Source organism: Vicia villosa, linkage group LG1 (genome assembly GCF_029867415.1).
Source record: "Vicia villosa cultivar HV-30 ecotype Madison, WI linkage group LG1, Vvil1.0, whole genome shotgun sequence".
Taxonomy (NCBI): Eukaryota; Viridiplantae; Streptophyta; class Magnoliopsida; order Fabales; family Fabaceae; genus Vicia; species Vicia villosa.
This window is the reverse complement of record NC_081180.1, coordinates 204414100-204438163: the sequence shown is the minus strand read 5'-3', so window position 1 is coordinate 204438163 and position 24064 is coordinate 204414100. Positions and strand designations below refer to the sequence as shown.

The 24064-nt window shown below is 34.6% G+C and overlaps 1 protein-coding gene across 1 annotated transcript; it reads right to left on the bottom strand.

Annotated features, from left to right (window-relative positions):
- Positions 1–5310: 5310 nt before the first annotated feature.
- On the bottom strand, positions 5311–7007 carry LOC131621890 (uncharacterized). Its single transcript, XM_058892951.1, has 2 exons — positions 6410–7007; positions 5311–5649 (listed from the first exon to the last, which is right to left on the bottom strand). The coding sequence occupies exons 1-2, from the start codon at positions 6872–6874 to the stop codon at positions 5482–5484; spliced, it is 633 nt and encodes a 210-aa protein (XP_058748934.1). The 5' UTR covers positions 6875–7007; the 3' UTR covers positions 5311–5481.
- Positions 7008–24064: the final 17057 nt, after the last annotated feature.

Below are 24064 nucleotides of genomic sequence, written 5' to 3'. Positions count from 1 at the left end.
ACTAGCGGTTGTTTACCGGAAATCACCGTAAACAATGACAGTATTTTTTGATGTGGATAGAGGTGATCTAGAGCCTAATGCAAGGCTGCCCACCTTTCTCAACTTTTTAAGAGTCTGAAATTTATTAAGTATTTTATGTGTTTTTGAATGTAGATAATGGTGAATTAAATCCCAATGCAAGGATACTCACCCTTCTCCACTTATTAAGTTTTTTAGTTGGTATTTTTAGGGGGAAATTATTTCAGTATGATTAAAGTGTTTTAAAGGTGAAAAGAAAAAAGATGACCTAAACTAAAAGGGAGACTAAAGAGCCCTAATTGTTAGCATGTTTGGATAAGAGCCTAAGGTCTAGACGATTTACCTTGAACAAGGTGGAATTCTATCCTATGGGAACATGGTAATCACAAGCAAGAAAGAAGTGAACACCTCACAAATAAGAGATAAACATCTCATGGAACAAAACAATTACTTAACCAAGTAATGAAAACAAATGAAAGAAATGAAATAACTATTTAATCAATTAATTAAAAATTAATTAAATCAATTAATCAAGTTTAAAAAAATCGATTAGTAAGACTAATCAATTTTAACTAACAATAATCAATTAACTAAAACAATGTTTAATTAATGGATTAAATGCTCAAAGCATGCATAAACCAAAATCAAAGAAGAATTAAAAAACTAACTTATATTTTTTTGGGTTTTTGAAATATGAAAATAAAAACAAAACTAAAAAACATGTTTTTGTATTTTATATACTAGAAATAAGAGCAAACCAACAAATATAAAAAGAAAGCAAAAAAAAACTAAAATAAAATGGCAAAATAAAACAAAGGGGTGAATGGACCAAAAATGGTGGACTGCAGTGTGAGTAAATTCGTTGGGCTCTAATAAACACGGGCCCACAACTAAACAACTAAAATCAAAGGGGAGTGTATAGATTAGGCGAGGATGTGACATGGAATTCAAATATCGGGCTTCTAAAATAATCACTTAGGCCTAGGTGAAACAACAACCAAAGAAAAAACCCTAAGAACTAAATGTTGGTGGATCCGCCTCCACCTTCACTCAAACTATCCCACGTTCTTCTTCTTTCTACTTCCCCAAATATACCTCCCTGTTCTATGTTATTTTCTCAATCTCTCTCTCTTTGTTCTCTCAATAACAAAACGCAAACCTTTCATCTCTCTCCTTCTCATCTCACGAGTTTCAAACTCAGTTCAACAACAAAGTCCTTCTTTTTCCTTCGACTTCATGGGCAAGTCATGCTTGAATGCTTTTCTAACTAGCTATGCTTTATATCATTTCCCCACATACCTGATTTGGTTCTTATGGTTGAGCATACTTAAATTTCTAAAGTTCAGATGTCCCATATTTGTTATGCCATAGTCAATTCTTGTCTTCTTCTGCAGTTGAAGCAAGACATTTGTGATCAACCATGTTGTTCTCTACCTTGAAGGTTTTATTGTCTGCCAATGGTGCCTTAAGAATCAACTTCTTATCACCATCATACACCTTCATCTAATACTTTTCAAGCTTCATGTTGTATCCTTTGGCAAGTAATTAATCTATGTTTATCAAGTTACTTGTCATCAAAGGTGCATACAACACATCAGTGATGCTGGCCCTTCGACCATCCATTCTCACCACATATATGTTTCCTTTCCCACCTAATGTGACACGTCTACCATTTGCAAACTTTATCACCTTCTTAACTTATTCATCTAACTTGGTGAACCAGTTTTTATTACTAGTCATGTGGTTACTGCATCCTGAATCCAGGTACCACATGTTGGTTTGCTCAATGTTCGACTGAATGTTGGCAATGAGTACCACATCATCAGATTCACTATCTCCAGCATGTGCATACTGCGCTTCATCTCTATCTTTCGCTCGAGCTTCCTTCTTTCTTCAGTAGTCTTAAGCATAATGAACAAATCCTTGACAATTGTAACACTGCACCTCATTCATGTCAACATTCTTCCTAGAATACTTGTTGCTCATGCCTTTCTTGGATGATTCAGAATGATTCTTTGAATTCTTACTTGACTTTTAATCATTAGCAATATTCTTACCTTGCTTTGCCTTCTCTTTTCCATATTTATTAATGAATCTTGCTTGCAGTGTCTGTTCATCCACCTTCTCCCTTTCTGATTTCCTCAACTTTAGCTTCATCTCATTAGCCTCAAGTGAAGCTTGAAGTTCTTCCAAGTTCATCTCAGCTAAGTTTTTTAGACTCTTCAATTGACATTACAATGTAATCAAAATGTATAGTCCAAGATCATAACACTTTCCCAATCTTCTGCAAGTCGTTCGCCTTTCATGTAGTTTGTTAACAACACCACACGTGAAAAGTATTTCGAGACTGATTCGTCCTCCTTCATCTGAATCATCTCGAATTACTTTATCAACGTCTGCAGCTTCACCATCTTCAGCTTTTCATATTTGTCATACAAGTTCTTCAACTTGTCTCACGCTCCTTTGGCTCTTTCTTCTTCAATAATCTTCTCGAACACATTAGGATCCACACACTAGTGAATCAAGAAAAAAGCTTTTTCATCTTTCTTCTTTTTATCCTTGTGTGCGGCCTTCTGTTCATCATCTGCATTGGCTTCCAATATCGATATTCCATCGTTCACAATTTCATACACATCTTGAACTCTAAACATGACATTCATCTGCGCAACCAACGGTTTGTAGTTCTCACCTTTAAAAAACGATAAATTCGCAGGAAATTGCATTGATGTTGTTTTTCAGTTTGCCATTACATATTCTCTTTGAATCGCAATCAGACTTTGATACCAATTCGTTGGATCAAATGGAACAATTAGGATTTCGAGAAAGATAAGAGAAAAACTATAAACTAAAAAATTGTATTATGAAATTGTTATTAAGTCAACCAATACTATACAAAGTGATGTCTATTTATGATCAATTAAGGCTCAAGCCCAAAACATACAACTCTAGCCCAAAATATACAAAGTTATATTTTAATTTCGACACAATACCTAGATGTTGCATTCGACTCTGTCGAATACAACTGACTCCTACAACTTCGACTAACTATTTCGACACAGTCAAATACTAGTTCTTTTACAAAACATTGAATTACAACTTCTAACCCACCACCACCTCATGTTTAAATTCTTCTCGCCGTGATTTTTCAAAGCTACTATTGGTAGTTTTTTCAAACCGTGCGGTGGTACCATGATTTTTAAAGATCTCCAAACATAGGCTTAGTGTGCCATGACAAATGTCTGATACATTAGATGACTTGTCTTAAAAAAAAACATAATTCGTTTTTTTGTAGATATCAAGTACAGTATCAAATTGTAGGACAAAAATGTTATTTAACTAAATAGGACAAAGTAGCACCTTAATTAATTTTGGGCAAAATACCCTTTTTAGTCACATATGTTATCCTCGGGGTTCATTTTGGTCCCTTAATTTTAAAAAGTTTCATATTGGTTCCTTAACTCTTCAAAAGGTGTCATTTTAGTCTTTTTTGTCATATTAGCGACCGATTTAGCGACCAATTTTTCATTTTTTTCGTCGCTAATATAACAAAAAGGACTAAAATGACACCTTTTAAAAAATTATAGGACCAATATGGAACTTTTTGAAATTAAGGGATCAACATGAACCTCAAGATTAACATACGGGACTAAAAAGGATATTTTGCCTTAATTTTGAATTTATTTGCTTTCTTATACTTTTTAAACCAACGTTACTAAGATAAAAAATGAAAGGACCCAAAAACTAAACAAATTTTGTATTACTACAGCATTATTCTAAGTTCCACGTCGGCTAGCCAAATGAATAGCAGAGTAAATGTTGAATACAAAAGCTGCTGCATTGAGACTTCAACTAAAAAGGATATAGCTTCCCAATATTAAATCCAAATATATCTATTTGTGTTGTAGTCTGTCTGTCTTCCTCAAAGACAACCTTGCCAACCTATTATGTCTAAATATTAATTCGTTCTTTTATTGAATTTCTAATCATAAAATTGATTTTGACCAAGTAATTAACTATGTTTACAGGTGAGAAAAGAAATAGACCTAACAAATGAGTATATGGTTCAAAACTTAAAATCTTTCACGTAGCGTCATTTCTGCATAAGCATAACCTTCCCTGTCTGTTCTCTTCCCCATTTTCTGACATCTGATTAGGAGAAATATGTTAAAATTAAGTCAATCATAGTGAGGTTTCTTGGATGTGGTGATTTTGTCTTTTGAACTGCTCAATAATAGTATCAGTTTTTGGACAATAGAAAGAAAAAATATCCACCACCATACTTTCATCAGATATTTGAATTCTTCAGACCAAAATTTTGACTAGAAACGCAGCAAGATACTACTGCAGAAACATGCTAAACATAGATTCAGGACTAATATGCGAATGTAATATGCGAATGCAGTAGAGCAAAAGAACAGCCGGACATATCCCAAGTGTTACTGAATTTCTGAAATAACAGCAACCACGCAAATTCTAGAAAGATAATAAGAATTAGGTTTTATCATAACAGACTACACCGACAAATATCAAATTGTCTGTTATTGCCGACCTATGAAGCATGGACACCTAGAGCATGACATGGCGACACCGATAATAATTTAAAAAATATATAATTCAAAGGGAAATTACAAGTGTCGGTGTCCGACACTGACATGGACACGTCATTTTTCAGAGGTGTCGGTGCTACATAACTACTAAGATAGATGACAATTGAAGAGTATAATTTTCTGCTTCTCAGTCATATTCCAACTCATAGCTTTGCTAGCATTTTCGAAGTTGAAGTGGACTATTTCAATGATTTATGATAAGGATCGAAAATTAAGACAAATCTAAAATGTAATATTGATTGAATTAAGAACTATTGCAGAGATTGATCCCTATAATCCCAGAGCAAATGCTCCTGATAGGAGAGATGATCCTCCCTCTGCCCAAACCCTAATATGAAAAACAAAAAATAATAACATACCTAACTACTACCCCATACACTCTTATTTAAATGGGGAATACTAACCGAACCAATTCCTATTTATTTGGTTTGGACTAAGGCCCAAACCAATATCCTAACAATTTATGTGCACATTCGCTTTGTGTTAAATATATGAGACATGTATGCACATTTGCATATTGTGCACATTCGCTTTGTGTTAAATATATGAGACATGTATGCACATTTGCATATTGTATTAAATAGATGAGACATGTATGAACATTTGCACGATGTGTTAAACTGATTTATTTCAAATCTAACTTTTCTAATAGAACCTTTATTATTTTCAGTTGTTCTATGTGATATCTCAAAACAAATTTTTTCTTAAAACAAAAACTATTCAGTTAAACAAACTTCATAACAAACCTGGCATTTACAATTTTTCTCATATCATTCCAATTTAGTACGTGGTTAGGAGAGTAATGATACAGCCATTGTATTATAGCTCCAAACCTACCTAAAAGCAACTAAACTAATTATAGCTCAGAGTTTTTATCAGTGACAGGAAAAAATTGTAATACCAAATCCTTGGCAACTTTAATCAAATCCTTCAAATCATTGCCTCCAAGTAAAAGACAATCTTTGATTAACCCACCCTCCACAACCTCAATTCGCAGCGTTTTCACTATTTCCCTCACCGTTTCCTGCCAAACCACATAGTCTAAAATCAGTATATGCAAATGTCAGAAATTTTTTGGTTTATGTTTGATATTGCATCACAAAAATTGATTTAAACTAGTGCCTAAAAGCAAATGCATATAGAAAAGGTAGAACCAACTTAAATGCCATATTCATTAAAGACTATTTTAGAATATCTTAAAATGAACCCAGCAGAAAGCAATATAGTGGAGTAGAATGAAACGAAAACTAAATTCATCATTTTATTATTGAGACATTTTACTACGGAACAAAGAAATTTTTTTCATTCCGTCCAAATTTATTATTTACTTTTAAGTAATAAATTTAATGGATATGCACTATGATTCAATGAGAATATATCATTATGTTATGTCATATAAATTATTTAAAATTTTCAATATGACTTAATACAATATATGGTCGTCATGAGAGTGTAAAATTATCTTACATGTGCATATCCCTTTTTTCTTAAGTAATAGGAAATCAGATAATAATCTCAAATATATATAAAAAATTATGTTTGTCTCAAAATAAAATTCAAAAAATGCAATTATTTACGACAAAGTTGCAATGTACAATTGCATATACACAAATAGTAAACAATTACTTTGGTCTCTATATATTAAACAATTAACTCATTAGTTTAGTCACCGAATGTATTTGGAATTTAATATATGATTTTCTCTAATACGGTGGTTAACCATAAACATGAAATTAAAACATAAAACGAAACAAAAGTTAATGAAACGACGTCGTAATACGTACCGATTGACCAAACGCTTTGAGGAGTTTACGAGACAGCGATTTCGTAACGGTGAGGAGATTTTGGTAATTTCTCGTAAGCCAAACAGCCCTTTCCGCTGCCGATTCCAAACGAGTCAACTCATTCAAACTTCTAAGAAACTCGTTGATGTCAGAAACGGCACCATATAGCTCCGTGAACGGGAGTTCCTTCAGGAACCAGTTCCAAGACCAAGCGGACCAGACGAGCTTCAAGAATCCAAATCCAGAGACGCTCTCCAAACTGTTTGCGATTTTTCTGGCTCTGTCGGCACCGGCGACATCGCCTCTGGCGGCACGGAGGTTAGCGACGCCGGTGAAAATGGAGTGTGCGAGGGAGAAGAATTCGCGGAAACGGAAATAGGAAGAGAATGAGAGTGATTGGGAAGGTGTGATTAGGAGGATTAGGAAGAAGAGGACAAGGGTTGAATTTGATCGGACGGTTGTCATTTGATCTGGAGGTTTAATGTCAAGAGATTGCGAAAACAACTGTTGATGGCAAATTTACAAGTTGGGAGTTGGGACGGGCTCGGTTGCCATTGCCCAAAATATTTTCGGTTTCCTTTTTCTTGAGTCAGTTCTATTTTTCCCTTTTTATTTTTCAATTATAATTTTTTTAAAATTAATATTTGGTACCACACTACACATAGGAAGAATTTTACTCAACCCCCAAATTACACTTTTAGGGTTTTCAAAACCATACCGGCCAATAGAAAATTGCAAAACTGAACTAAATTAAATCAAAATCACAAAAAAAATGTATTTGATTCAGATGTTTGGTTTATTTTGTAATAAACGGTGCGGTTCATTTTAGTTTTCAGTTTTATTTTACAAAACAAACCAAATTAAACAAAACCACTTTATGTTATAACCCCATAACTTCACGTAACATATATCCAACTCAAACCCAAACCTATTAGGACTGGACACCGGTCGATTTGGATTGAATTCGGACCTAATATATCAAACCGAGACAAACCATTTATGAAATTTTTAAACCCAATTTCGACTTATTTGTTCTTCGATTTAATCAGTTCCGATTTGATCAATTTGTCGATTAAAAAGATCAGTTTGTTCAGCTAATTGATCCAAAATTTTATTTTTAAAATCATATAAAGGAAGGGCTTCAAATATGGGCCTAGTTGCAAATTTGAACCTTTAAAAATCACAAACAACCCAATAATAATAGACAATTTCTTTATAGACCCACTGTTTTCTTAAGGACTGCGGTGAAAACCCCAAAATACCTTTATATTTCGAAAGTGCATCTCCGAAGGCACCTTTTTCTGGAAAAAAAGATGATTTCAGATGTGCACTTCCGAAAAAATTATTTTTTAAAGAAAAAAATATGCATTCAGAGATGCACTTCCGAAATAACCCCTTAGGATATTTCGGAAGTGCACTTCCGAAATATCATCACGTTGCAGTCACTACATAAACCCCATCTACCTAGGCTTGCTAAGGCTCTTTTTCATCAAGTTTTTGATATTTACAACAATACTCTTTCTAAAAATGCCCTGATTCGATCAAACTCCTCTAAACACAGAGAAACAAGGGCTACGAAACACCTCTACCAATTACAACCGAAGCATTAGCAGAGATGCAACCCAAAGCACAAACCCAAAAAAATAGCCAAACAACACAAAACAATGTAAGAACTCAATGCCTCTCCTTTAAACAAAATAAAAGTTCCCTTAACACACTAACTACCAAACCAGCAGATCTGACGATAACAGAAAAAGAAAAAAAATGGGTTTTTGTTTCGGAGAAGAAGAAGTCATGGCTTATTTTCGGAGATACATTTCCAAAAACACCCAAAAATGAGTGTTTTCGGAAATACATCTCCGAATTCAAAGAAAAAATAATGAAAAATGGTGATTTCAAAGCTGCATCTTCGAAGTTAGAGGGGTTCTCACCCCAGGAGGATCTATAAAGAAATTGTCTAATAATACTGCTTTCACATTTAACTTATAGATTTGAGCCCAGTGGTGGAGCTACATGCAACTCAGGGGACGCAACTGCACCCCCTCACTTTTACCGTTTACATATATTTTGCCATGTTTTTTTAATCTTTGAACCCCCTCATTGTAAAGTGTAACTTTTCTCTCTAATTGTAGTGTTAAGTAATGCAACGTTATCTCGAATGAAGTGTAATCATTTCTCACTAATCATTGTAAATTATGTCACGTTCTCTCTACTAAATTCAGGTTTTAAAACAATTTTAAAAATTATCAAAAATAGATTTTTGGCTTAATTGCAGTTTCGGTCCCCCTATTATGCGTATTTTTCATTTTAGGTCCCCATAGTTTAAAATACGGAATTTGGGTCCCTTAACTATGTTTTTTTGAGGATTTTAGTCCCTTTGTAAATCTGAGACCAATTTTTGATGACATGGCACATAACCTCATGACGTGTCACTTGCCAACTCATGTTTTACTTTTTTCAATTTTTTTATTAATTTCGTATTTAATTTAATGTTATATTAAGAATACTTTTAATATTAGAGAAACTTAAATAAATAGATTGGAACCCTAAATTTGTAACGTGAATGTGAAACCCAGCAGCTCTCTTGTTCCCTTGCAACCAAGTGACGGCTAGCTCCATTGTTCTTCAGTTTTTTCTAATTTCTTCTTCTGTTTCATCTTCTTCACTAATGGCTGGCTCAAATTTCTCATTTACCTCAACTAACCAATCAGGTCTTAGAAAAAGAGGGATTAGATGCTGGTGTGATCTTGAGTCCCCATTGATGACTTCATGGACGTATGAGAATCCTGGAAGAAGGTTTCATGGATGTGGTAATTTTAGGGTCATGAGGAAAAAGGGATGTAACTATTTTCAATGGGTTGATGAAGAAATGGGCAGTCATGCAAAAGAAATGCTTAGATCTTTAAAAGACAAGAATGATGAGCTTATAGATCTAATTAGGGACACAAAGAAAAATGAAGAAATGTTGAAGATGAAAATTAAGTTCATGGGATATTTTTTGATTTTGTCATTATTGTTGTTACTGTTAGTTGTATTTGTCTTTGTTACAACACATGTAATGAGATGATGAAATTGGTTTGTATAATATGATGTAATCTCTCTTTTAATGAAATGAAATGTCTTGATTTTGGCATAAGTTTTACATAATCTGTTAGTTTCATAAGAACATGTAAATTTGACATAATGTTTTCTGTGTTGGGGATGCCAGTAAGCAACTGCAAAATTTTGATATACTTTTCAATGCTTACATGTGTTCATTTTGAAGGAATATTGTCTAGAAGAAAATGGACATAATGCAACTTGTAACTTAGATTTTATCAAAATTTTGACATAATCTATTTGTTTCACACATAATTCAACCTGTAATTTATAACATAATGCAACCTGTATTCACACTTGGTTCAAAAAGCTAACATAGCTTATAGCTAACAAAACCTGTTTTAACATAGAGCTAACATAATGCAGCCTGTAGAAACACTTGGTTCAAAAAGCTAACATAGTCTATTTTGACAGTAGCATGGTCCAAAAAGCTAACATAACTACTTGTTTTGATAGAATAATAACATAGTTCAAAAAAGATAACAGAAAATAAACTAATTACTAGTCTTGGGTTGCTTGCGGTGCTTGCGACTCTCCTTCTATAACTGTTTGGGCAGCACTATTCATTGACTTCTTTCCCTTCGCCTTTTTGTTGCCACCTTTTGGAATCAATCTCTCAACTGCCCTTTTCCCATTGCAAGTTCGTTTGTTATGTCCCATGTTCCCGCATTTTTGACATTTCACTGTTTGATGATTTCGGGGCAAAGAGTTTGTATTTCTAGGTTCATCATTTGCCTTGTTGCGGTTCTTTTTTGCAAGCCTCATAATCCGGATCTGTTTCACTTTCATCTTCCTCCATATTAACCGGGTTATTAGCTTGCACATCTTCCACATTTCCTTTAGCAGTCTGCACGTCATCCACATTATCTGTATTTACTTCTTCAGCTTGCATATTAACCGGGTTATTAGTTTGCACATTAACTTCAGCAGCATCAACATAATCAGGTATTTCAATTGGGTGCTCAATATAAACATCGATGACTTTGTATCCTTTAACATCTTCAATGAAGGTTAGAATATCTTGGTCATTATTCAACGGTCGAAGGCCTCGAGTAAATGATAACGCGGGGATCCAATACCAAAGACATTTTATATTTCCATATCCTTCACTTTTAATCATGGATTCAAGGTCCAAATGGGACATTAAATCCACGTCCCAGTCCCAATTCATTTCAAAAACACTTCACCTACGTACAACTTTACAGAATGATATATGAATTCTCCCTTATGGTGAATTCTAAGTCTGACAGTTTGGTTTACAGATGGCCTACATAAAACAGGTTCAAGAAATAACCATTAGAGACTTGTGGACCACACCTAATAAAATACTCATGAAATAGAGGACAATCTAAAACATTTGGGACCACTCTCTAATGGACGTTGGGGACCACAACCGATAAAATACTCATGGGATAAAGTACAGTGTAAAGTACCCTATGTATGAATTTTATTAGAAAGCAACACAATAACAGTCAAACAGTATACTCAAGCAAAGCACCAACAGTTAGCAGGACTCAAACAATAACAACATTATTAGAAAGCAACACAGTAAGAACCAAACAAAAAATTGCCGGAGTCTGACAAAGCAAAAATAGTTCAAACACATAATCATTTACCTTGAAACATAGGTTGGATTTGACATTGTAAATCGTCGGTTGAGTATAATACGAAGGATACGAAGGGTTAAAGCAAACAGCCGACAAACTTGCGAGTTGCGATTGAAGATGAAAATGAAATATCTGTGAAATCAGCTTCTGGTAATCGAACAAGAATAACCTGTGAATCAACTTATAGAAATCGAAATCAGGATGAAGAAGGACGCGCAAAGAAGAAGGTGAGTAGTGATAGAGGGAAAAATATAACGACTGAAAAAGGTAAAGTTCCAATTAGGGTTTACACTTAATTTTCATTCTAAAAACCAATTGTTTAAATTATTTTTCTAAAATATAAAATATAATATGTAATTTTAAAATACGTTAAAAAAACTGAAAAAAGTAAAACATGAGTTGGCAAGTGACACGTCATGAGGTTATGTGCCATGTCATCAAAAATTGGTCTCAGATTTAGAAAGGGACTAAAATCCTCAAAAAAACATAGTTAAGGGACCAAAATTCTGGATTTTAAACTATGGGGACCAAAAATTGAAAAAATGCATAAAAGGGGGACAAAAACTGCAATTAAGCCTAGATTTTTTTGTGGAAGAAAGAAGTGAGAAAGTGATGAAAGAGAAACAAATAGAGAATAGAGAGAGATTTGGTAAGTTTGATAAAATATTAGGGTTGTATATTTTAATAATAAAATTAAGAACTTTATTGTGCATAGACCAAATAAAAACAATTTTAATGTGGTGGCAAAAAAATCAAATAAAGGTATTATAGACTTTTCTACAACCATTAACTTTCTTTTATTATAGATACTTTTGTTTCGAAATATATAATATTAGAAAATATTTGAAAAATATTTAAATTAATATTAAAAATCAAACTTTCTAATTAGGTATATAAAATTTATTTTAATATATATTAACATTTATATTTTAACTTTTATCTTTACATACATATATAATAATTATTATTATTGCAATTTAATTAAAATACAATGACAATGTAAAATCTTTTAAACGTTCAGTTAATTATAGACGTTGGATGTTAAAAGAAGTTTAACTTTATAAAATATGCAAATGGATGATGGCGATGAATTGACTGTATAAAACTTTTACACTGATAGTGAATAATAATTAATCTCTAATTATTATTATTATTATTATTATTATTATTATTATTATTATTATTATTATTTATATTATTTAAAATAGTTTGCATCCCTTGAGCCAAGTTTCTGGCTCCGCCACTATTTGAGCCTTCAAATATTACATTGGCATACAATAATGTTTCAAACTAAACATAAAGAGATTGCAATTCAACTTAACTATAAACAAATTACAACACACCCTAAAATATAAGGTCATCCAGTATTTTTAAAATAATTTATGTTGTTGCTCTGATGTATGGGTTGATCACTTCCCCTTTCTCCATGGAACATGGGCTGCAATTCAAAATTAAATTTCAGGGAATAAGAAATACAACAGAAATCAAGGAAATGAGTGGGAAACAAAGGATGAAATACAACATGTCCACTGACATCATTTACATAAACAAAATACAACATTGCCATGAATGCCAATCTTCCATAACCAAACACTCCTGCAACATTATTATTAATTTAATGCCAATCTCATATCATGTTAATTATTATATATATATATATATATATATATATATATATATATATATATATATATATATATATATATATATATATTCCTTGCAATTGTAAATTTTGTGATAATAGGTTCAAAATCTAATATCTAAATAATAAAAGTATATGCTCTGTAAACCACTGATTAGCACTTTTTAATTCATATTTAAACGCATCTAATTATATGGTTAAATTAGTCTAAACACGCTACAACAAAATTAATTATTCAGGCCCACAAGTCGTATTGAAATTTGAATAACCATTTTTTTCTTTGCCACTCTACTTGTTTGGAATCAGACTCTCCATTTCTACCCCTCACCTCTTTCACTCTCCACTCCCGCACAACGTTTGCTTGGACTCAAACTCTCCATTACTACTACTCACCTCTTTCACTTTCCATTCCCGCACAACCGCAACGCTTCTCCCTCTCAATATCCATTGATTCACTATTATCATCCCTTCGCAACGCCACACACCTTTAAAACCCCAAATCGCTGAAGGTGGAGAAAAACACAAGAAAGGGGGGGATTGAATTGTGTTCTTTACCAGATTAAAGTTCCATTTCTTTTTAACGTCTTTTCTTTCTTTCGTTTGATCATCTATTGGATTATGCTTTTGGTGTTGCAGAAGCATGAAGATGTAGAACTACATAACCAATGATATGTTTCATTTTAACTTCTAAAGGATATCAGAACTTCCCACTGATGAACAGTTGACATTGAGAGGCTTCTCTTTCCCATCAAAATGCACTCTTTGTAAGAACAATGAAGAAACTTCTAAACATCTTTTCTTCGAGTGCTCCTTTGCCGAAAATTTGTGGACTTGGTTTAGCAATATCCTGGACATTCCTATCACCATCAATTCCTTAGATGAATATGTGCAGATTATTAAGGGAAGCTGGAATCCTCAAGCAATGGTAGTTATCAAGGTCAGTCTGGTTTTCATCTTGTACCAAATTTGGAAGACCCGCAACATTGCTATGTTCAATAGTAAGTTTACTCATTGGAAGAGATGCATCACCATAATCACAGCCAAAGCAAAGATGATGGGGAGACTAACTTCTAAGGAGGCTGACAATTCAATCAGTAGTTTCATTTTCCTCAAGCATTTTGATGTCACCTTGCATCCTCGAAAACTGAAGATTGGAATTGAAGTATTGTGGTGTCCTCCCAACGGAGATTGGATTAAATGAAATATTGATGGAGCAGCTGCCGGATCCCCTTTACTCGCAGCAAGTGGAGGCATTTTTCGTGACTCCCAAGCTAATCACATTCTGAGTTTTAGTGTTTTCTACGGTGAGGGAAGTCATATCCTTGCAGAATTCTTGTCTGTAACGCCCGTTTTATTTTTAATTAATTATTTTATTGTGTGTTTTATGAATTAATTGTTAATTATGTGATTAGTTGGTTTTATGTTATTTTGTGGGGTTTTAGCAATGATGTTTTAATGAGATTGTTAGCTATTGGGCCTAATTGAGTGTTAGTGTTAGTAAGTGGGAGGTGTTGATTAGATCCCATTAGAAATAATAAGAGAGTGAGTAAAAGTTAGGGTTTTAGGGGTTTTAGTTTCATAACAGATAGAAGAGAAGAAATAGAAAAGAGAAGAGAAAGAAGGGAAGAGAAGAGGAACTAGGAAGAAACCCATTGAAGATAGAGTTGTCTTCAATCCAAATCAAGGCAAGGGTGAGGTTCTTTCATGATAAGGGATTATATGATGATATGTTATGGTGGGTTTGATTATATGCCTTGATATCCATGTTCTTCTATATTTTCAATTTTGATGTTTGATGATTTGTTGGAATTTGTTAGTATGGATGTAATAAATTGTGTGCAATTGATTGTATATGGGTATTAGATTTGTGTGTTTCTTGTGCGTTAAATCATTGGTACTGAAATAATGAGTTTTGGTTGTGAAATTGGGATTTTTGGAGGTTTGGATACAAAGGTTCGTATTTGGAAAAGTTGCAGATTTTTGTTTTTGGTTCAGCAGGAAATCGATTTACCTATGGGGGGAAATCGATTTTCTTTGCTGTGTTTTCAATGTTTTGCTTCTGTTTCAGCATGAAATCGATTTGCCTATGGGGGTAATCGATTTGCCTAGCTGCGTTTTCGATATTTTGCTTCTATTTTAGCATGGCATTGATTTGCCTATGGGGGAAATCGATTTGATGGCTTAATTTTGTGAAATATGCTACTGGACAAGGTGTAAATCGATTTACATGTTAGGGAAATCGATTTCACGCTGTTTTGTAACAATTTTGGAAAACTTGGAAAACTCATAACTTTTGACTCGGGTGTCCGTTTGACGCGCCGTTTGAACCTCCGAAAAGCTTAAATCATTTAATATCTAATGAAAATGACTTGAATAAATTTTGAAAACATTTTGTTGGATTGTATTGTCCTTATTTGGTGAAGTATTGGAAAGTTATTTAAGTGTGTATATATATATATGTCGTAAAGACGTGATTGAGAATTGATGAATTACTATGATGGTAATGATGTTGTTGCTGCCACTGAAACCTTGGCATTGAGTTTATGTGTTTGAGACGATGTTTTTGTGGATTATGTATGTTGTGTTTTTTTGTGAATATGCATCATTGAGTCGCATTCCATTGCATTATTTGAGACGGCCCGAGTGGCAAATGATTGAGACGACCCAAGTGGAAAATGTTTGAGACCGCCGAATGGCAATTGTTTGAGATGGGAGTTTTACTTCAATGGTACCACATGCATACACATAATCGTTGAGTCGCATAATGAATCGTATTTTGTGTGGTTATGATGATGAAGTGAATGTTGCTATGTGTTTGATGACATAATTGTGAACTTGAATACATTGTTATGATTGATTATTAATATTGTTGTTGTGATGCAAGTTGCTTATATTGAGAGGTGGTGAAGTTTATATGATCTCATCTTGCTATAAATATTATCATACTTTCTTTTATACTGTTTGATATCTTACCCCCTTTCTTTTGTTTAGTTGTTGCCTTTATATTGGTAACGTGCAGGTGATCGATATGAGTAGTCGTTATCGTTAGGCGCTCGAGTCGGTGTCATATGCTCTGATACGTAGCACTCGGGGGGATTAGTGTTTATTTGCTTTTGTTTATGACTATGTTGGAGATGATTATGACTTGTTGTTTCTAAGTCAGGCTAAAATGCTAACTTGTGAAGCTTATGATTTTGATATTATTCCGCTGCATTGTTATCAAAGTTGAATTGGTTTGATATTATTAATTGCTACGAGTTCTCCCTATCGATATGTGCCATGTGTCTATTATAATGAGCTGTTTATGTAATCAGTTTCAGTTTAATAAATGTGACACTTCATGTCTGTTTGGAATTTTCGCACTCTGATTTGTAATGTGAACGTTGGGTATATTTTGGGGTGTTACATTAGTGGTATCATAGCAGGTCGGTTCGTCCGACCATGTGTCGTGTCGTAGTATAGTCTAACAATACCCGTAGTGTTATTGGTGCTGATTGCTTTTGTGTTCTAGTGAAGAGTTGAGATGACTGGAAGGAATGATGTTGCGATTGTTGCTGCTTTGGAAGCAATGGCTCAAGCTTTGGAACACCAGCCGAATGTTGGTGAGAGTGCTGCCTCTCGCAATTTGGCTACCTTCCATAGGAAGAATCCACCTGAGTTCAAGGGAACTCATGATCCTGATGGCGCATTGACATGGCTAAAGGAGATTGAGAGAATCTTCTGTGTGATGGATTGTACTCCGGATCAGAAGGTTTGGTATAGGACTCATATGCTAGCAATTGAGGCTGATGACTGGTGGCTAGAGACTCATAAGAGGTTGGAGATTGTAGGTGAGGAGATCACTTGGGTGGTGTTCCATAGGGAGTTCTTGAGGAAGTACTTTCCGGAGGATGTCCGTGGAAAGAAGGAAGTCGAATTTCTTGAGTTGAGGCAAGGGAATAAGTCGGTTGTGGAATACGCTACTAAGTTTGGAGAGTTGGCTAAGTTTTACCAACATTATGATGGATCGGATGGTGAATTTTCTAAACGTATCAAGTTTGAGAGTGGGTTGTATCAGGAAATCAAGAAGGCTATAAGTTACCAAAAGATCCGTGTCTTTGCTAATTTGGTTGATAGTTGTCAGATTTATGAGGAAGATAACAATGCTCATTATCGGGTTATTAGTGAGAAGCGGGGAAAGAGTCAACAAGGCCGTGGCAAGCCTTATGATGCTCTAATTGGCAAGGGTAAGCAGAAAGCTTATGAGCGCAAGAGGACTAGTGGGGGAGATGCATCTGCTGGTATTGTGTGCTTCAAGTGTGGCAAGGCTGGTCACAAGAGCACTGTGTGTACTGTTGAAGCGACGAGGTGTTTCCGTTGTGGGAAGTTTGGACATGCAGCGTCTGAATGCCAGCATAAGCAGATGGGTTGTTTGAACTGTGGTAAAGAGGGACATATTGGGAGTAAGTGTCAGAAGCCCAAGAAGGAGGAATCTAGTGGAAAGGTGTTCGCCTTATCGAGAACTCAGACCACTAGTGAGGACAAACTCATCAGAGATACATGTTTCATTAATAGCACTCATTTAATTATTATTATTGATACTGGTGCTACTCATTGCTTTATCTCTGTTGATTGTGTTGAAAGATTGGGTTTTGTGTTGTCTTCTATGAACAGAGAAATGGTTGTTGATACTCCGGCTAAGGTATTGATAGCTAGTTCTCTTGTGTGTTTAAAGTTTCCCGTGTCAATTTTCGACAGAGACTTTGTTGTTGATTTTGTTTGCTTGCCGTTAAGAGGTTTGGATGTGATCTTGGGTATGAACTGGTTAGAGCATAACCATGTCCATATTAATTATTATGACAAGTCGATAAGGTTTTCTACTCTCGAAGAAGAAGGTATTGAGTTGTTGTCGGCTAGACAGTTGCGCATGTTGATGAAAGAATAAGTGCAAGTGTTCGCTTTGGTTGCATCGATGTCTATCGAGAATTGAGCTACTGTAGATGAGTTGAATGTGGTGCGTGAATTTCCTGAAGTCTTCCTTAATGAAATTCCTGATGTACCGCCTGAGAGAGAGAAATTGAGTTCTCTATTGATCTTGTACTTGGTACTAGACCTGTGTCTATGGCACCGTATAGGATGTCTGCATCAAAATTGTTAGAATTGAAGAAGCAATTGGAAGAATTTCTTGAGAAGAAATTTGTGAGGCCTAGTGTGTCTCCGTGGGGAGCTCCAGTGTTGTTAGTTAAGAATAAAGATTGAAGTATGAGACTTTGTATTGATTATAGGCAATTGAATAAGGTGACAATCAAGAACAAGTATCCACTTCCAAGGATTGATGACTTGATGGATCAATTGGTTGGTGCCCTAGTGTTTAGTAAGAATGATTTGAGGTCAGGTTGCCATCAGATTAAGGTGAAGGATGAGGATATGCAGAAGACGACTTTCAGGACACGTTATGGACAATATGAGTATTCCATGATGCCTTTCGGTGTTACTAATGCACCAGGAGTATTTATGGAGTACATGAACCGTATTTTTCATGAGTATATGGATCGTTTTGTGGTGGTGTTCATTGATGATATTTTGATTTACTCTAAATCAGAATATGATCATGCTGAGCATTTGAAGTTGGTATTGCAAGTCTTGAAAGAGAAGAAGTTGTATGCGAAGTTGTCCAAGTGTGATTTCTGGTTGAAAGAAGTTATTTTTCTGGGTCATTTTATTTCTGGTGATGGTATTGACGTGGATCTGTCTAAAGTTGATGCTATGTTGAGATGGGAAACTCCTAAGTCGGCTACAAAGATTTGAAGCTTTTTGGGATTAGCCGATTATTATAGAAGGTTCTTTGAAGGATTCTCTAAGTTGGCACTTCCGCTGACGAAGTTGACTTGTAAGGTAAGGCATTTGTGTGGGATCTTCAATGTGAAGAGAGTTTTACCGAGTTGAAGGAGAGATTGACGTCGACACCGATTTTGATATTGCCTAATCCGGAAGAATCGTTTGTGGTTTATTGTGATGCTTCTAAGATAGGTTTATGAGGTGTGCTTATGAAAAATGACAAAGTTGTTGCTTATGCATCAAGCCAGTTGAGAGTTCATGAGAAGAACTATCCTACGCATGATTTAGAGCTTGTTGCTGTTGTGTTTGTATGGAAGATTTGGAGGCATTATCTTTATGGTTCTAGATTTGAAGTGTTTAGCGACCATAAGAGCTTGAAGTATTTGTTTGATCAGAAGGAATTGATTATGAGGCAACGGAGGTGGTTAGAGTTGTTGAAGGATTATGACTTTGGTCTGAATTATCATCCAGGAAAAGCTAATGTTGTGGCCGATGCTTTGAGTCAAAAGACGTTGCATATGTCGGCTATGATGGTTAAAGAGTTGGAATTGATTGAGCAATTCAAAGATGTGAGTTGGGTATGCGAAGTGACACCTAAGAGTGTTAGATTGGGTATGTTGAAGATTAACAATGATTTTCTGGATAGTATCAAGGAAGCTCAAAAGTTGGATGTGAAATTGGTAGATTCGAGGTTGGAATCGATCAAGCTGAGATTGATGACTTTAAGTTGGATGCGCATGGTGTATTGAGATTCCGTGATCGGATTTATATTCCTGATGATGTGAATTTGAAGAGAGCGATTCTTGAGGAAGGTCATAGAAGTAATTTGAGTATTCATCCAGGAGCTACAAAGATGTACCAAGATTTGAAGAATTTATTTTGGTGGCCTGGAATGAAGCGTGACATAGCTCAGTTTGTGTATGCATGTTTGACTTGCCAGAAGTCGATAGTTGAACATCAGAAGCCTGCGGGGTTAATGCAACCGTTAGAAGTTCCAAAATGGAAATGGGATAGCATTTCAATGGATTTTGTGACAGGTTTATCGAATACCGTCAGAGGACATGATTCGATTTGGGTGATCGTTGATAGGCTTACGAAGTCGGCTCATTTTGTACCTATTAACATCACATATCCAGTTTCTAAGTTGGCGAAGACTTATACCAATGTGATTGTGAAGCTGCATGGTGTTCCTTTGTGTATTGTATCGGATAGAGATCTGAGGTTCACTTCAGATTTTTGGAAAAGGTTGCAAGAGGCATTGGGTGTTAAGTTGAGGTTGAGTTCGGCGTATCATCCTCAAACAGATGGTTAGACGGAGAGGACTATTCAGCCGTTGGAGGATTTATTGAGAGCTTGTGTTCTTGAACAGGGAGGTTCGTGGGATAATTATCTTCCATTGATTGAGTTCACTTACAACAATAGTTACCATTATAGTATCAGAATGGCGCCTTTTGAAGCATTGTATGGTCGGAGGTGTAAGACTCTGTTGTGTTGGCATGAATCTGGAGAAAGCGTAGTACTTGGACCAGAAATTGTGCGAGAGACTACTGAGAAAGTGAATATGATTTGAGAGAAGATGAAGACTTCTCAAAGTAGACAGAAAAGTTGCCATGATAAGCAGAGAAAGAATTTGGAATTCCAAGCGGGTGATCATGTGTTTTTGAGAGTCACGCCGGTGACCGGTGTGGGGCGAGCATTAAAGTCTAAGAAACTCAATCCTCGTTTCATCGAACCGTATCAGATTTTTGAGAAGGTTAGGAATGTGGCTTATAGGGTGGCGTTACCGCCAAATCTTTCGAATTTGCATGATGTGTTTCATGTGTCGCAACTTCAAAAGTATATTTCTGATCCTTCACATGTAATTCATAGGGATGATGTGCAAGTGCGGGATAATCTCACGTTGGAGACTATGCCGGTACGAATTGAAGGTCATGAAACGAAGACGCTTAGAGGCAAGAAGATCGCTTTGGTGAAAGTGGTTTGGTCGGGGGCTACTAGAGAGAGTATGGTGTGGGAGTTGAAAAACAAGATGCGGGAGTCTTATCCTGAGTTATTTGTATGAGGTAAATTTTCGAGGACGAATTGAAATATTCTAAGTGGGTGAGAGTTGTAACGCCCGTTTTACTTTTAATTATTTATTTTATTGTATGTTTTATGAATTAATTGTTAATTATGTGATTAGTTGATTTTATGTTATTTTGTGGGGTTTTAGCAATAATGTTTTAATGAGATTATTAGCTATTGGGCCTAATTTAGTGTTAGTGTTAGTAAGTGGGAGGTGTTAATTAAAGCCCATTAGAAATAATAAGAGAGTTAGTAAAAGTTAGGGTTTTAGGGGTTTTAGTTTCTTAACACATAGAAGAGAAGAAATAGAAGAGAGAAGAGAAAGAAGGGAAGAGAAGAGGAACTAGGAAGAAACCCGTTGAAGATAGAGTTGTCTTCAATCCAAACCAAAGTAAGGGTGGGGTTCTTTCATGATAAGGGATTCTATGATGATATGTTATGGTGGATTTGATTCTATGCCTTGATATCCATGTTCTTCTATATTTGCAATTTTGATGTTTGATGATTTGTTGGAATTTGTTAGTATGGATGTAATAAATTGTGTGCAATTGATTGTATATGGGTATTAGATTGTTGTGTTTGTTGTGGGTTAAATCATTGGTACTGAAATAATGAGTTTTGGTTGTGAAATTGGGATTTTTGGAGGTTTGGATACAAAGGTTCGTATTTGGAAAAGTTGCAGATTTTTGTTTCTGGTTCAGCAGGAAATCGATTTACCTATGGGGGAAATCGATTTGCTTTGTTGTGTTTTCAATGTTTTTCTTCTGTTTCAGCATGAAATCGATTTGCCTATTGGGGGAAATCGATTTGCCTAGCCGCGTTTTTGATATTTTGCTTCTGTTTCAGCATGAAATTGATTTGTCTATGGGGGAAATCGATTTGATGGCTTAATTTTGTGAAAATATGCTACTGGACAAGGTGTAAATCGATTTACATGTTAGGGAAATCGATTTCACGCTGTTTGGTAACAATTTTGGAAAACTTGGAAAACTCATAACTTTTGACTCGCGTGTCCGTTTGACGCGCCGTTTGAACCTCCAAAAAGCTGAAATCATTTCCTATCTAATGACAATTATTTGAATAAATTTTGAAAAAAAATTGTTGGATTGTATTGTCCTTATTTGGTAAAGTATTGGAAAGTTGATTAAGTGTGTGTATATATGTATGTCGTAAAGACGTGATTGAGAAGTGATGAATTACTATGATGGTAATGATGTTGTTGCTGCCACTGAAACCTTGGCATTGAGTTTATGTGATTGAGACGATGTTTTTGTGGATTATGTATGTTGTGTTTTTTGTGAATGTGCATCATTGAGTCGCATTCCATTGCATTGTTTGAGACGGCCCAAGTGGCAAATGTTTGAGACGGCCCAAATGACAAATGTTTGAGACGGCAGAATGACAATTGTTTGAAACGGAAGTTTTACTCCAATGGTACCACATGTATACAGTAGTGGAGCCAGGACTCCGAACCAGGGAGTGCAAGATAATATATATATATAATTACATAAATTAACAATTTACAACCTAAGATATAGGCATTGCGTTAAAACTCTTACTTGAATGTATTCTATTTATATATATATAAAAAAACTATGATATTTTGTAAATTTATAGTTATGGTCTATAGCTGTTTAAATATAAAAATGAATTTCACAAACTTTAATTTTAATTTTATAAACTTTAATTTTATAAATTTTATAATTCTATAGCTGTAAAATATATATATATATATATATATATATATATATATATATATATATATATATATATATATATATATATATATATATATATAATTTGCAAAATTACATAATATATATTGTAACATACTGATGGTTAATGTTTAACTTCATTTTAAATTTAAAAAAATGTCATGGTTGTGTTCAATTTTTTAATGGAAATCATAATATAAAAAAATGTATGGATATTTTAATTTATCATAGTAAGGGTTTGTTACAAACTAACATGTGAGAAAGAGTACCGAGAAACAGACCATTTATTAATAATAAGTAAAGTTGTGAGAGAGGGTGCATTTACTAAATTATTATAATAATGAGAGAGATCATTTAGTATAGGCTAAATTACTCTTAGAGTCTTTTAAGTTATTTAATTGTAACATGTTGGTCCTTTAAATTTTTTTTGTAACAACTTGGTCCTTTTGGATGATTTCTGTCTCCTTTTTCTCTCATTTTAAATATTTAGAAATGTTGATTGTTATATTTTTGGTTGCACTTCGTCATTTTTATACCACTCAAAATAATTACTTCCACAATTAGCATATTTTCTTTGTTAAAAAAGGATAATTGAGCACACATTTGATAACATAAAGGACCTAGTTGAAGTGAAAATAACATAAAGGACCAAACTGTTACAATTAAATAACTTAAAGGATCCCGGGAGTAATTTAGCCTTTAGTAGGCTATATAAGTAACGTTAAGAGAGATGATGCATTTATATGATAATATATATGAAAACAGCATGTGAGAGAGATAATAGAATAGAATGGCTTGAGAGAGAGAGAGAGAGCAAAGCGTTGGTTTGGACAATGGGTGCAAAGTGTATAATTTCAGGGGGTGCAAACTGGCGATATATAAAAATATTAGACTGAATTATCAAATTTGAGGGGGTGCAACTGCATCCCCTGAGTTGAACGTGGGTCCGCCCCTACATGCATATGCATAATCGTTGAGTCGCATAATGAGTCGTATTTTGTGTGGTTGTGATGATGAAGTGAATGTTGTTATGTGTTTGATGTCTGATCGGTAAAATAGCAAGTGCACTATTTTGCCTCTATAGTAATAAAGGGGAAATTCCCCGAATGTCGAATCTCAAGGACTGCTTGACGATACAGAGTTTTATCAGTATTTCAATTAAACAAAAGTTATAAGAGGTTTGGTTTGGTTTTGAATAAAAAGCAACTACAGTAAATAACTGTAATACCCCGACCCTCCGACATCGGTAATTATCATTTTGTCGGTTAATTGGTAATTGGAATGCACAATAGACTTATTCTATATTTATGAAGTGTTAAGAAAGAATTATAGATTTATTATGATTAAAGGAATGTTAGTTGGAATAGAAAGATATTAGTTAGAGACCAACCAATGGCAAGATTGTAGTTATGACTAAGTTGGGGGATAAATTGGACATTAATCTCTATTTGTATGGGCTTAAGGCTAGTAGGTAAGACATTAGTCTCTCCAACTCAGATTTTTAGTAAGAAAGAAAGATGGGAGAGCTTAGAAGCAAGTGGGAGAAAGAAGAATCATGTCCATCTTTTCCATTTTCTTACTCCAATGGCAGCCTCCACTAAATCAGGTATAACTCTCTGCTCGTAACTCCGATCGTAATGGTTCTGGTCTTGTTGGAAAGCTAACGAAATTCTCTTCAATTTGCATATATGGTTCGCGTTCATAGCTTCTG

Coding starts and splice junctions, on each gene's coding strand:
- LOC131621890 (XM_058892951.1), bottom strand. CDS start 6,874: ATGACAACCGTCCGATCAAATTCAACCCTTGTCCTCTTCTTCCTAATC. Junction 5,650..6,409: donor TCAAAGCGTTTGGTCAATCG/GTACGTATTACG, acceptor GTGGTTTGGCAG/GAAACGGTGAGGGAAATAGT.